Raw genomic sequence first — 14,634 nt, forward strand, 5'->3', positions numbered from 1 at the left:
TCCAAAGACGAAAACCACAGGCTGCAGACTCACGCTGCAATGCAATCTCCACCCTCCCAGCCAGGAACACCTGGAGCTGGGCGCATGCATGGAAATATGCACGTTTGGTGACCTGTCCCTAACCCGGCAGGCTCGGCTGGAAATTCCACCTTTTGTTTCCAACCCCGCAAACCAGCGCTGAGATAGGGCTAGTGTTGTTTTACAGACCTGCAGTTTCCCTTCCTTTCTGTGTAACCCCCCCTAAACCGGAGTACAGCCGGGTGAAGGAAAGCTATAATTAGCAGGAGGAGATTTACCCTCAGCTGACACTTCTCCGAATACTTGCTGGCAAGCATGCCGGGGTTGACACAGAGACCAAAACAAAACATGCAGGATCTAACCCCCCCCCCCCCACACACACACACAGGATCTGTGCCTGGCCATCTCCCCCCGCCCCAAAACACCCCAACCAGTAAGCTCACAAGCCAACTAGAAGCGCAGATCATTTGGGAGCATGCTGGCATTCATCCTTTCTAAATGTCAGGGGTCATTAAAACAAAAAGGCCTTTTTTGCGCCTCTCCAGGCTGTGACCAAACGCATTTTAAGGTGCCGCGCTTAATGCAGGGGTCCCAAGCGTGGTGCCCGTGGGTGCTGCGGTGCCCGCCAACAGCTTTTCTGGCACCTGCCAAGTGGGTGGGGCCAGGTAGGGCTTTTGCCCAGCAAAGGCTCCTGGGAGATTTGATTGGCTGTGCAGGTTTTTGTTAAAAAATGTTGCTTTGGCAGCAGCTGCCACCACGCCACAAGGACCTCTGCTGTGTTACGGAGGTTAAGCCGTGGCAATCGTTTTTGTGGCTGGCCACGCCTCCCGTGGCAGCCATTTTTGCGGCTGCGCCCACCACGCCGGGTCAGAAATCAAATCAAATTTATTGCAATACAAGAGCAGCTCTGGATAGGCCCCTGGATGCGATAGGATAACCGTAGAGATGATTTAAGCCCAATGCAGATTGGTGGGCCCAAATGCTCGCAGGCCTCTTTACTCATACAAACCAGTCTGCTCACATCCCTTCCGACTGGGGGCTTCCAATTATTGTGCCAATATATAAAAAAAGGAGAAAAATCAGACTCTGCTAACTATCGCCCAATCAGCCTTCTTAGCATCGTCCGTAAACTCTAAGCAAGGTATTTATACTGGAAGCTTCTCGACTGGATTGATAAAGAAAACATACTGCTGGAGGAACAATCTACTATAGACCAGGGTCAGATGATCTACTATCTACTACCAGGGTTAGACGATCTACTATAGATCAGGGTCAGAATTCCTAAAAACGCTTGATGGGCACATAGGCACAATGTTGGGGGACCCCTGGTCTAGATGAAGCTGCTTTTGCCCCTAAATGTAACATTCATGCCACGCAGGGGATCTCTCTGGTGTCATAATCCTTTCTTTTCCACCTCCGGGCCACGGACATTCAGCCTCCTCTCGTGGTTCTTCCTAGCGCTGCCCCTCTTTACTCCCTGCAAACATAGGACGACGTAAACTTTGCCTCCGACTTCTGCCCGCCCTGCAGGCCAGAATCCGGATCCCCGCTCATGAGAAACGCACGACCATGCTCATCCGCTGTGCGCACAATATGGAAAATCGGCAGGTGACCGATTCCTACTATTGGGCTCAAACCCAACATGTAGCCAGCCAGATTTTGGTTTCCAAAGATGCGGGTGAGTGGAGATTCATTAACTGGGGCAGGGTAGTGGTGGAGAAGAAGATGCATTATTAAAAAAAAAAAAAACATATTCACTGCAGTAGCATAGCATTGGGGGTTACCGCATTATGTATTCCCAGTGATGTTTTTTACAACATTTTCAAACTCTTAATACATCGCTTTAAAAGGGTTTTTGGACGCCACGGCTAAAAAATGGTTGGAAGACGTCTTCACAGCTAAAGGGGCCAAACAAAGTGCGAACAGTATATTTTATAACAGTTTCAAACTCTTAATACATCGCTGGGAATACATAATGCGGTAACCCCCATTGATGAAGCAGATACGCATGGAGACAGGGCCTTCCTTGTGGTGGCATTCCAGTTTTAGATTTCCTTCTTCAGGCAGATCTCCTTGGTGCTCGCTCATTTTTCCCATTGCCAAATATTATGGGGGCTAGGGTTGCCAGCCTCCAGGTGGCAGATGGAGATCTCCCGCTATTACAATTGATCTCCAGGCGACCGAGTTCCCCTGTAGAAAATGGCCGCTTTGGCAATTGGACTCTATGGCATTGAAGCCCCTCTCCAAATCCCGCCCTCCTCAGGCTCCACCCCCAAAATCACCAGGTATTTCCCAGCCCAGAGCTGGCAACCCTAGGACGGGTGGTTTTAATGAAATCTTCTTTGGCTCTAGGTGGCAGACTCCTTTTTCAGCCTTCGGGGTTTTGTACTTTAACGGCCACATTTTTGAGTGATTGCTACCACAAAACCTAATCCGAAACTCTTCACAGTTTCTCGTAATTTTATTAAAGCCGTGACAAAATTTGTCGCAGCGTATAAATACAGCGTTACCGTGTTTATCACCACCACAACAAAAAGATAGCATCTAACCCTAAGCTAACTTTCTTCCCCTGTTTCTCATAACTTCATTAGCGCTTTAAAAAGGCTTTGTTAAATGAATACTGGAGCCAGTCTAGAAAGCACGTGGTTAAGAAATGAATTTATCCACCTCCTCTGAACAGCGTAAAATTAACATATACTTCAAGCACAGCAAAACATACTTTGATGTAAAATGATAAGTTTGTACTTTTCCTAAGGACCAATGAGAGACACTACAACAAAATCATGGCTGAAAATACTAGGTTGCTGCCATCAAACTTCTAGGCACCGTGGCAACCCAGCACCTGGGATTTGCCAAGCCCTGTGTTATAGGATCCAATTTTTTATTCTATATGGCATTTTTAAATTGTCATTGCTTTAGCAGACTCAGTCGATTAAGTAGGAAGGCAAGACTGAAATATTTCCAAATAGAGTGATCTGCATGCTGAGTTTCTGATGTGGTTTCAAGGCGGCCAGGGAAAAGCTAAACGCTTACTTCCTCGAATGCTAACCCTGTCTCAAACTGAGCCCAGGTTTTACTAAAGGGGAGGGCCATAGCTCAGTGGTAGAGCATCTCTGCTTGGCATGCAGAAGGTCCCAGGTTCAATATCCAGCATCTCCAGTTAAAGGGACCAGGCAAGCAGGTGACGTGAAAGACCTCTGCCTGAGACCCTGGAGAGCCGCTGCCGGTCTGAGTAGACAATACTGACTTTGATGGGCCAAGGGTCTGATTCAGTATAAGGCAGCTTCATGTGTTCATGTGCATGTGTTCAAAGGGATGAGCTCTGCATGAATTCCAAATTTATCTCCCGCTCAATTGTACGGAGCAGAATCAGAAGGGGGGGGCATGTATAACTGGGTGCCCGTCATAGCCGTCAAAATACCTAGCTATGGCACCACAGTGGGAAGGGTCAGATGGACGTTGGTGCAGACACCGCGGAAATGGGTGCCAAGCGCATACCTGTGCATGGTATGTGCGTTCTAGTACTCTTGAATTAGCACTTTGAAGCTCAAGATGCGGAGGAGGGTATATTTATCCTGCCCCAAAAAAGTCTCCTGTTATTGCAGTCATGGAGATTGTAATATCAGCGCATGCTCCAGCACCATAACTGTGAGTCGGCGTCATGGTCAACAGCATGTGTTTCACGCAGCCATGAGCCCTTTAGTCAGGTCTTATGTTTACAGTGAACTCACGTGGATGCATTCTTCGCTAAACCGGCCTCGTTCAACCGCCCTCCTCTTCTGCAACGATGCTGTCGTAAGGCTGGCCTACCTCGCAATGGCATCGCTACAGCACACACAAAGCCTTCGGAATACCATGGGGACAACACGATTTGCAAATTACCCACGCACCGTCCCCCAATTGCCAGGCAAGTCTGCAGGGAAGAGTCGGAAATCTAACGCACCCAAGTAAAACGTTCTGGATGCGAGATTTCTATATGCCCGAAGTAATGCTGATCGCCACTTTGGGGTCAAGAAGGAATTTCCCCCCAGTGCAGATTAGCCAGGGACCCTGAAGGTTTTCTGCCTTCCTCTGGGCATAGAGCAGGGGTCACTGGGGGATTGGGGCAGAAGGTAGTTGAGAATTTTCTGTGTTGTGTGTGGGGTTGGACTAGATGACCCTAGAGGTCCCTTCCAGCTCTGTGTTTTTACACAAATGTATGAGGGAGAGGGAGAAATATCAAACCCTTCCCATCTGCAATTCACTATACTTATGTAGTCTCTAACAAGCTGGGAGTTCTGGAAACAAGGCACCCTCAGAAGCTCCACCCCAGATACCAGAGATTCTTGTCTCGGGCACCAATCCTGCACACATGCAAGAATCCAGCGCCCTGAACCCACGGAGACAATACAGCCCTTTCTTACTGCCATTCTGCAAAGCCTGACTCCCCCCCCCCCAACAACGCTTTGCAACTCATTCATAGCGCACGGTCCACATATTTCAGCACCCTCAATTCTGGCCCAAGCCTCTTCCTAGAAAGAGTTCCGCTGTGCACGTGCAGAGTGCATTTGGACACGCTCCGGAACCCTCAGCCTTGGGACGACGGGACAAGCCATAAAAGCGCTGTTTTGCATGCGCAGAGCATGCTTCCTTCACAATGGGTCAGTGGGAATCAGGCCACACACCGAAGATAGCATATGGGCCAAACTGGTGTGTGTGTGTGTGTGGGGGGGGGGGGAATCCCATTTTGAAGACAGGTGAAAACAGTCTGCTGGGACCTGTTGTTAGTTGCAAACTGCAGACTTTGCAAAACTGCAATCTGCTGCTGGGGGGGGGGCACCCCTAAAAGTTTCTATTCCCCTGCTCGATCCTCCAGCTGTTTGCAGAAGCTGGTGGTGGTGGAGGGGGGGTAGAAGCAGAGAAGCCAAGGGAGGTCGTCCAAAGCGCCCCCCTCCCGTCCAAGCAACCAGGGCCTGTCCAAAAAACAACCAAAAAAACCCACAGCAGCTGCCGAAACCTCCCCCCCCCCCCAAACGCGACCTGTCACTACCATGCAACAATCTGAACTTATAGGGCGCCTCCTCACCCCCGTCCTTTGCAGTCTGACCGGGGGGGGGGAGGAGGGGGTGAAAGGGGAGAATCGGTGGCTTTGTGGGGTCGACACGACATGCTTTGAATTATAATGCGCAGGGAGCAACAGCGACGACAAAAAAGCGAGTTTGAGCGATGGGAAATCCGTGCACACCGCCCAGAATCGCAACCCCCCCCCCCCCAAAAAAAAACTTTTTTTTGCATGCTCCGCTGGGATCGCATTTCAACCCCCCTCCCTTCCTGGAAGCCGGGGCTCGTGCAAGTTTTCTTGCAAAGCTCCCTTTTTAAAAATAGCCCGGACGGATCCCGTTTGCATGAATTTGGAAGGGGGGGGGGAAGAGACGCATGCAATCCCAGAAGGGCGTTTTAAATAAATCTGCATTGCAAACCAGCTCTCCCTCCTCCGCACCCCCCCGGCATGCAGTTGGTGGATTTTCAATCATTATTTTTTCTGTTCCAGGGTAAAGAAAGAAATTGCAACATAGCTACCTTGTTTTCTGTCCATGGTGATTTCCCAGAAGCGAAGAGAACAAGCGCACGACACGCCTCGGAAACCCCCCCTCCCCTGCAAAGAGGCGCCTTTGCACGGATCGCTGCGGACTAGAGCCTTGCCGGCTTGCTCCTTTTGCAAACCCTGCCGGCCTTTTTCCTTGCGCAGCAAAAAATACAAAGGTGGTGGTGGAGGGGGGGGATCAGAGCAATCCGGATTTCCCCAGCGCTGCAGAGGAGATGAAGCAAGCCCCAAAAAAGAGGGGAAGGAAGGGGGGGTGGTAAAGGAGGCAGCCCTCCTTGCAGGGTAGTCCTTCCTGCCAGGCTGAGGTTGCCCCAGTGGCAGCCCGCTCGGGTTACACATGAAAGGCTGCCCAAATTGTTAGGGGGGGGGGAAATGCAGCCGGTGACGTCAAACAGGAAACTGGACCCGGGCCAAAGGGGGAGGCCCGGGCAGTTTGCAAGGGTGGGGGGAGGAAGCCCCGCCCACTGCAGGGCGGAGTCAAGGCTGGGGCCGCCCCCCGGAGACTGGCTGCAGGAGGGCGAGTGAGATTGCGATTAAAGAGTCGCCCCCCCCTCTCCACGTTGTCTATCTGCCATAGCTTCAAATGTTGGTGTTTTTACATATTTGGGAGGGGGGGAAACTTTGATAGATGCTTGGCTGCAGGCTTGACAACATTGTCGTGCTGTGTATGGTTTGTGTGTTTGTTTTTTTTAATTCTTGTCTTCTGTTTGGGGTAAAAAAAGAAATAAAATGTAAAAACAAGATGCAGAGGACAGAGTTGCTTTGGTGCAAAAGGACGTTTTGGTGCAAAAGGACGTTTTGGTGCAAAAGGATGTTTTGGTGATTCACACACACACACCCCGCCTGATCTTTTCAGATCTCGGAAACTAAGCAGGGGGTCCCTGGTTAGCACTTGGATGGGAGACCACCAAGGAAGCCCAGGGTCTCTATGCAGAGGCAGGCAATGGCAAAACCACCCCCGAACGCCTCTTGCCTTGAAAACCCTACGGGTCGCCCTAAATCGGCTGCGGCTTTCTACTGTCACTGTCCCCAAAACATGCACTGATTGCGATTTTGGATTATTCGCTGCAGTACAATAATAGGATGAACAGGAGCAGGGTGGAACTTTTCAAGCCTGAAAACATTTTATTCCAGAAATTTGCTGGGTTGCCAGACTCCAGGTGGGGCCTGGAGATCTCCCAGTATCACGGCTGATCCCGAGACGACAGCGATCAGTTCCCCTGGAGGAAATGGCTGCTTTGGAGGGTGGGCTTTATGGTTTTATAACCTGCTGAGTCCCCACCCACCCTCTCCAGGCTCCATCCCCAAGTCTCCAGGAATTTCCCAAGGCAGAGTTGGCAACCCAAGAAATTTAGGCGGAAATTTGGGCTTGCTTCTGTTCTCCTCTCCTCCATTTTATCCTCACAACAACAACCCTGTGAGGTAGGCTAGGTTAAAAGTAGGTGACTGGCCCAAGGTCCCCCATCAAACTTCTGCGGCAGAGCGGGGATTCGAACCTGGTTCTCCTAGGCCGACACTCTAGCCACTACACCACACTGGCTCTCAGTTCTTGCATCAACGTACGGCCTCTTCAAGGGGCCACGGCCCTGCAAGGCAGGACTGTGCAGTCATTATTAATGTTGCATTTTTAATTTTGCTTCAAGAAACCTGATGGGTCAGGGTTATTTTACTCAATGCTGCATTTTGTAATCTCAGAAGTCCTTACAACATCCCTGCAAGGTCAGCCACTTCCCCCAACAATGCAGGGGGACAGAGAGGGACGGCCTCACCCAATCTCGGGCCACCAAGGGAGTCTGTGTCCAAGGTGGGCTTACAAATGTTTTAAACAAACACAAGAATCTGGACGTCTGCAATCCAGCTACGCCCCGCCCAAGGAGGATCCGACGTTGCAAAAGTCGGCTCTGAGCTTTATCAAGAGGAAACCGACACCAGGAATAATCAAGAACGTCCCCCCCCTTCCCCAAAAAACAAGAACACAGAACACATGGAGATGATGTTGTGTTGAAACTGTAGCTATGGAACTTCTTTGGGGGGGGGGAGATTTTCCTCCCGGGCCCACGGCTCACCTCCGTGGCTGACGCCAGCCATGGGGTTCGGTCCCACCCCCTTGGCGCAACCTGCGTCAGGAGTGAAACCGGATCTCCCTTGGAACAGGAGCATGCCCAGCTGCCAGAAGTGGAGCGGAACGGCATGCATGGATTTGGGCGAAGGGGGGGGGGGTCCGGGAAGAGTCACTGGAAGATACAACAGGTTTGTTTGAACTTTGGGGCGGCGGGTGTGTGTGTGTGTTTACCAAGCCGGCCCGCTTGTTTCCAAACTAGCATTGCCACAACAAACACACACATCAACAGGGCTCTGGTTCGGTTACAATGATCAGAAGAGAACGGGCCGGGCCAGAACTATGGCAAACAAGCGTGCAGAGTCTTGCAATCCCAACAACAATAATAATAAGATAATAGTAATAGAAAAGAGCAAGAGTCCAGTCGCACCTTAAAGGCTAACAAAATTTCTGGAAGGTATGAGCTTTCATGAGCCACAGCTCACTTCTTCAGAGACAGCTAGAATGTGATTCTTCCATCTATCCTTGAGACCGTGTCCATCTGTCGGCAATGCCGATTCTAGGACCTTGGGCAGATGATGAGAGGGAGGGCACCTTGGCCATCTTCTGGGCTTGGAGTAGGGGTCACTGGGGGTGTGTGGGGGAGGAGGCAGTTGTGAATTTCCTGCACTGTGCAGGGGGTTGGACTAGATGACCCTGGTGGTCCCTTCCAACTCTAGGAGTCTATGAAGTCCAGGGTCGCTACACAGAAGCAAGCAATGGCAAACCACCTTTGAATGTTCCTTGCTTTGAAAACCCTCCGTACGTCGGCTGCAACTTGACAGAACTTCACATGCACACAACACACACACTCTTACAGGAACCCGGATCAGCCCCTGATGAAAAGTTAAATTCAAGTTTCAGTGTGGAAGGAGAAACTTGTTTTATTCCTCCCCCCCCCCTTTCAAATGACTCATTCTAAGTGAAATCAGGCATCCACTACCTTTAAACTTCAACTCAGGAGAGAAAAGTATATGTCATCATTCAAATATTCCCCCCCATTACATTATGGTAAATTAGACCATATCCAGAGAGATTTCAAAAAGTTTGAGGCCGGGGTAACCACAAAATTCTTGCGTTCTGAGCCTGCAAGCCCCTGGGTAATGGGATCCAGCTGGATCTGGTGGTGGTGGGGAAACTGTCACATGTAGGCCTTGAGGTTTGCAAAGGAATGTTGAGTTGATGTCAAGATCCCACCCACCCCTTCCCCGAAATCTGGCTCCAACATTTCTGCTGATCAGGTTTTGGGACTGTGATCTCAGAAACATCTGCACAAATGTTTCCCAGTTCAACAAAAATTTACAGCTCACCCAAAAACACACACACATGCAAGGGAGGAAGATACAAGAACATAGGAAGAGCCCTGCTGGATCAGACCGGTGGTCCATCTAGTCCAGCATCCTGATCCACACAGTGGCTAACCAATTCCCCTGGAGAGCAAGCAATAGGGCACAGAAGCCAAGGCCTTCCCCTGATAAGAACCTCAGAAGAGCCCTGCTGGATCAAACCACTGAGGATCCATCTAGTCCAGCATCTCATCTCACACAGTGGCCAAAAAGTTCATCTGGAGGGCCAGTAATGGGGCATAGAGGCCCCAAGTTGGCAGCCATTACCAAATAAGAACACAAGAACGGCCCTGCTGGATCAGACCAAGGCCCACCAAGTCCAGCAGTCTGTTCACACGGTGGCCAACCAGGTGCCTCTAGGAAGCCCACAGACAAGACGACTGTAGCAGCATTGTCCTGCCTGCGTTCCACAGCACCTAATATCATAGGCACGCTCCTCTGATCCTGGAGAGGATAGATCTGCATCACAACTAGTATTCATTTTGACCAGTAGCCATGGGTAGCCCTCTCCTCCATGAACATGTCCACTCCCCTTTTAAAGCCTTCAAAGTATTACACATCAAGCTTCTGGTGCTTCCTCTTCTGCAAACAGAATTGTGTCTCAAACATGCACACTTCCCCGCTGCATGTTAGTTTATGCTGTCTCAGAATTTGGGCTACCTAATTTAGCTTCTGCATGGAGACAAGCAGCGAGAGGAACGACGCATTGAGCAGACAAAGAGCAGAAAAGGAAATCTGAGATCATCGATGAATTGTGGGGGAAGGAAAGAAAATGCAACTGGGTGTGATGTGCAGTGTTGTTCCTGACACGCTAACTTTCTACATGCAAGGAACGTTGAGCTGGAAGAATGCTCAAAAGGCGGAGTCCTCCCACCGGCACTCCGATATGGTACAGTTTGAGGAAGGAATGTGGCATTAAATGCCGGCACGATCCAAGTTCCCGGCACTCTCCGTGCCAGCTCTGCAAAGTGGGCACCCGGCACTGCTGCAGGGCATCTTTGAGCCCGGTCAGCACACTCACTATTTCTGAAAGGGAAGAAAGTCTCAGAACTGGGAGCAACTGATAGCAACTGGAAGTCAGGCAGCCGTGACTCAGACACAGGGACTGGCATCCAGCCAGAGAGTCCTGCCACAGTACTGGGACAAGGGCCTTTAGCGGCTCTCTAGGCCTAGAGATAACACCGGGGAGGGAGGGAAGTTGTTCTCCAGTAGCAAGACAGCTTTATCCTGCAGGTGACTAGAGCCACTGCCCTATGAGGAGCAGTTAAAACGCTTATGGCTGTTTAGCTTGGAAAATAAGGCGGTTAAGAGGAGATATGATGGAGGTCTATAAAATTATGCATGGTATGGAGAGGGCTGGACAGGGAGAAGCTTTTCTCCCTCTCCCGTAATACTCCCGTAATACATCTGCTGAGGCTGCAGGGTGAGAGATTCAAAACAGATAGAAGGAAGTATTTTAATCACACAATACATTGGTTCAATTGTGGAACCCCCTGCCCCAGGATGTGGTGATGGCTGCCAACTTGGAAGGCTTGAAGAGAGGAGTGGACATTTTCATGGAGGAGAGGGGTATCCATGCCTTCTAGTCAAAATGGATACCAGTCATGATGCACACCTACTCTCTCTAGTATCAGAAGAGCATGCCTAAGATATTAAGTGCTGTGAAACACAGGCAGAATAAAGCTGAGGCAGTCATCTTGTCTGTGGGCTTCCTAGAGGCACCTGGTTGGACACTGTGTGAACAGACTATTGGACTTGATGGACCTTGGTCTGATCCAGCATGGCCTTTCTTATGTTCTCCTATAGGTGTAGGCAACATGGCTCAGTGGTAGAGCACCTGCTTGGAGTGCAGAAGGTCCCAGGTTCAATCCCTGGCATCTCCAGTTAGAAAGATCAGGTTGTAGGATAGGTGATGAACTCTCTCAGCCCCACCTACCTCACAAGGTGTCTGTTGTGGGGAGGGGAAAGGGAAGGCAATTGTAAGCCACTTTGAGATTCCTTAAAGGTAGAGAAAAAGAGGAGTATAAAAACCAGCTCTTCTTCTTCCTCCTCAGACTGTAGCAGCTGTCCAGGGTCTGATGTTTCATGCCACCTACTATCTAATCTTTTTAGCGGGCGATGCCGGAGATCGAACCTGGGACCCTCTGCGTGCAAAAGAGGCACATGAACGCATGAAGCTGCCTTAGGCTTAAAAACTACTGGATTCTCTCCCCGCCCCAGCTATGTTAATGTGTAACCCCCCTGTTTTTCCTCTTTCAAATTTCATTTCATTCTATTAGGGGACTTTCCCAGATTTAAGCGGAAATAAAGCTTTGCAGATGATTCCCCCCCCACACCTCACCCACATGAACTCATGACTAAACAGTCATTCCATCTGATGGAAACAAACAAAAAAATCTCCCTAAACCAACCAGTCCCTATCGATCAAGCTTATTCCACTCCTGGCAGGCCAAGGGTGCGAATCCACCCTGCTAGCAAAACCCCAGACCTCCCTCTCTTAATATTGCCTCTAGGGGGCAGTACAGGATTCCTCCTCCCCATCCTGGATTTCTTCCATCCACAAATTTGCTGCCATGTCTAAAATAACAAACTGCAGTTGGCATAGGGATTGCCTGGAGATCTCATGGAATTATGACTGATCTCCATACTCCAGAGATCAGTTAACCAGGAAAAAATGATTGCTTTAGAGCACTGGTTCCCAACCAGGGGTCTGTGGACCCCTAGGGGTCCGCGAGAACTAAATTAAGGTCCGCGAAACAAAGTTATAAACCCATAATAAATTAATATTTTCAATTAAAAGTTCTCTATTATAAATATATATATTCAAATATTATTCTAAGTTTAATGCTTAACTAACAGTTATTATTAAAGTTTATTTTCAAATTATCGGAATTTTTATTTTGAACCTTGGGGTCCCTGCACCGAACAAAAAAGTCCTAGTGGTCCCTGGTCAAAAAAAGGTTGGGAACCACTGCTTTAGAGGGTGGACTCAACGGCATTATAACCCTTTGAGGTCCCTCCTCTCCCCAAACCCTGCCCTCTCCTGGTCCTACCCCCAAATCTTCAGGAATTCACCAATCCAGAGTTAGCACCTTGCTTCTTAGCAGTGGTTTGAAACTCACACAAGGGCTTTGAATCATGATATCCGTCAACACTTCACACAAAGAGGGTTCGTGACATCACAGACAAGGGCCAATGCTGCCACACGCACACATGCAGCTGCCTTATATAGAACCAGACTGTCAGTCTATCAGGGTCAGTATTGTCTACTCAGACGGGCAGCAGCTCTCCAGGGTCTTCTTTCACATCACCTACTGCCTGGTCCTTTTTAAAACTGTAGATGCCCGGGATTGAACCTGGGACCTTCTGCGTGCCAAGCAGACGCTCTGCCACCAGGCCATGAAAGGACTCTCAATAAGCAAAGGGGTCAGGGAGGTGTGATTCTCCAGGAAACAATGTGGGAGTGGACAAGAACGGCAGAACAGGACATGCAGAAATTGAACAGCCTGCAGGCGAGAGAAGGAGATTCCTCAGCTTCTTACTGGGTAACTGTGATGAGCTCAGTTCGACCAGAGGAAGATAACTCTGACAGGTCGAGGGCCCAAGCAAACTTTGTGTCCTGAACTAGGAGTCTTGACGCAAGTTGGGGCTTCTAGCAGATAGCCCATCCCACTATGCTCCACTCAGCTGATCAGCTGTTGCTGAAACTCCAACCTGGCCAACAAATTAGATATGTGCTGGCTAGAAGCAGGGCCTTTTCAGCAGAGGCCCCTACCTGAGGCCGTCAGGAAGGCTCCCACATACATGAACATATGAAGCTGCCTTATACTGAATCAGACCCTTGGTCCATCAAAGTCAGTATTGTCTACTCAGTCTGGCAGGGACTCTCGAGCACTGGTTCCCAACCGGGGGTCCGTGGACCCCCAGGGGTCCGCAAGAACTAAATTAAGGTCTGCGAAACAAAGTTATAAACCCATAATAAATTAATATTTTCAATTAAAAGTTCTCTATTATAAAAATATATATTCAAATATTATTCTAAGTTTAATGTTTAACTAACAGTTATGATTAAAGTTTATTTTCAAATTCTCAGAATTTTTATTTTGAACCTTGGGGTCCCTGCACCAAACAAAAAAGTCCTAGTGGTCCCTGGTCAAAAAAAGGTTGGGAACCACTGCTCTCGAGGGTCTCAGACAGGGGTCTTTCACATAATCTACCTGCCTGGTCCCTTTAACTGGAGATGCCAGGGGTTGAACCGGGGACCCTTCTGCATGCCAAGCAGATGCTCTACCACTAAGCCACGGCCCTTCCCCATTCATTCTTTCAAAGCAACATCCAGCTGATTTTTATTATTTTTTTGGTGTGCATTTTGTTGACAGGCTATGGAGGAGGTTGAAGAGATTGATAAGAATTTCTGGCCTAGTGTGATGTTAGTACCTGAGTCACACTTATTGTTTTCTGTTTCCTTTTGTGGTTTTTAAATTGTATTTTTTTAAATAGAACAATGGTACACTCCTTGTGCCTTTTGTTAGAAAAAGGCAGGTTAAAAAAACAGCAAGTCCTAAGTCAGTAAACAAGACGGCTTAACTTGGACTTGGGTTCAAAACTCACCAGGCCGTGGGGTCGAGGCAGGCATATCACGTCTTGGAGGGAAAGGGGAATGTAGGTCTCTAAACACAAGGCGCACACCACATCAAGAAATATGGGGCTGTGCCCTAACCTCTGTGTTTCCCCATAGCATCCCACACAGGGGCAGTGCCGTGTAGTGGTTAGAGTGTCAGACTAGGAAGTGGGAGACCTCAGAACCCCCACGCTGCCCTGGAAGATCGCTGGACGACCCTGAGCCAGGCATTCCCTTAGCCCAACCTACCTCGCAGGGCTGTTTTGAGGAGAAAACGGAGGAGAGGCGAAAGATGCTGCAAGCTACCGGGGAGCAAAGCGAGGTACGAATGCATCCAAACACAATTAAAAATATGCAAGTTCCGCATCGGGGACAGCTTGTCCTCCCAGCTCCCCACAAGAAGGAACAGAAACTTGGAAGCCCTGTTCCGGACGGAAAACACAGCTTCCTGCATGCTACAGGCCTTTCCATTTCAAACAACTGTTAAAAACTGCTGTGCAAACAACTGTCAGTGAGTGAGGCGCGGTGGCATTCAAGGTGGCGACGCATCGTGCCTTGGGTTGCCAACCTCCAGCTCGGACAGGGAGATCTCTGAGACTTACAACGCATCTCTCGATGACAGGGATAGGTTCCCCTGGAGAAAATGGCTCTATGGCTTTACACCCTGCTGAGGACCCCTTTCTCTCCCCCAAACCCCACGCTCCCCCGGGGTCCACCCCCAAATCTCCAATTTTCCAACCCGGACTTGGCAAGCCTAGCCTCGCATCCTTGCTCTGTCCTCCTTCAATGCCACCAAATTTCTTGCCGAAGGCCCGGCGTGACAAAGGCTGATTATCTGAAGGATAAAAGAACAGCAAGGCAGAACAGTCAGATAACTAGACGCTCAATTCATCTTGCAATTAAACATGGGCAGTTATATATTTTTTTTACTGTCTGGGAGGGGCTTGAGAGGGGACGGGGAAGAAGA

The 14,634-nt window shown here is 49.5% G+C and overlaps 1 protein-coding gene across 1 annotated transcript in view; it reads right to left on the reverse strand.

Annotated features, from left to right (window-relative positions):
* Nucleotides 1–14,634, reverse strand: part of LOC130492832 (dual specificity mitogen-activated protein kinase kinase 3-like) — a 38,424-nt gene that overhangs the window by 16,932 nt on the left and 6,858 nt on the right. Inside the window, exons 3-5 of the mRNA XM_056866617.1 lie at nt 14,413–14,502; nt 9,921–10,072; nt 7,669–7,768 (exon numbers count right to left, since the gene is read on the reverse strand). Coding sequence (XP_056722595.1) covers nt 7,669–7,768; nt 9,921–10,072; nt 14,413–14,502 — 342 coding nt within the window. The remainder of the gene's footprint in view (nt 1–7,668; nt 7,769–9,920; nt 10,073–14,412; nt 14,503–14,634) is intronic.

This window comes from Euleptes europaea, chromosome 21 (assembly GCF_029931775.1).
Source record: "Euleptes europaea isolate rEulEur1 chromosome 21, rEulEur1.hap1, whole genome shotgun sequence".
Taxonomy (NCBI): Eukaryota; Metazoa; Chordata; class Lepidosauria; order Squamata; family Sphaerodactylidae; genus Euleptes; species Euleptes europaea.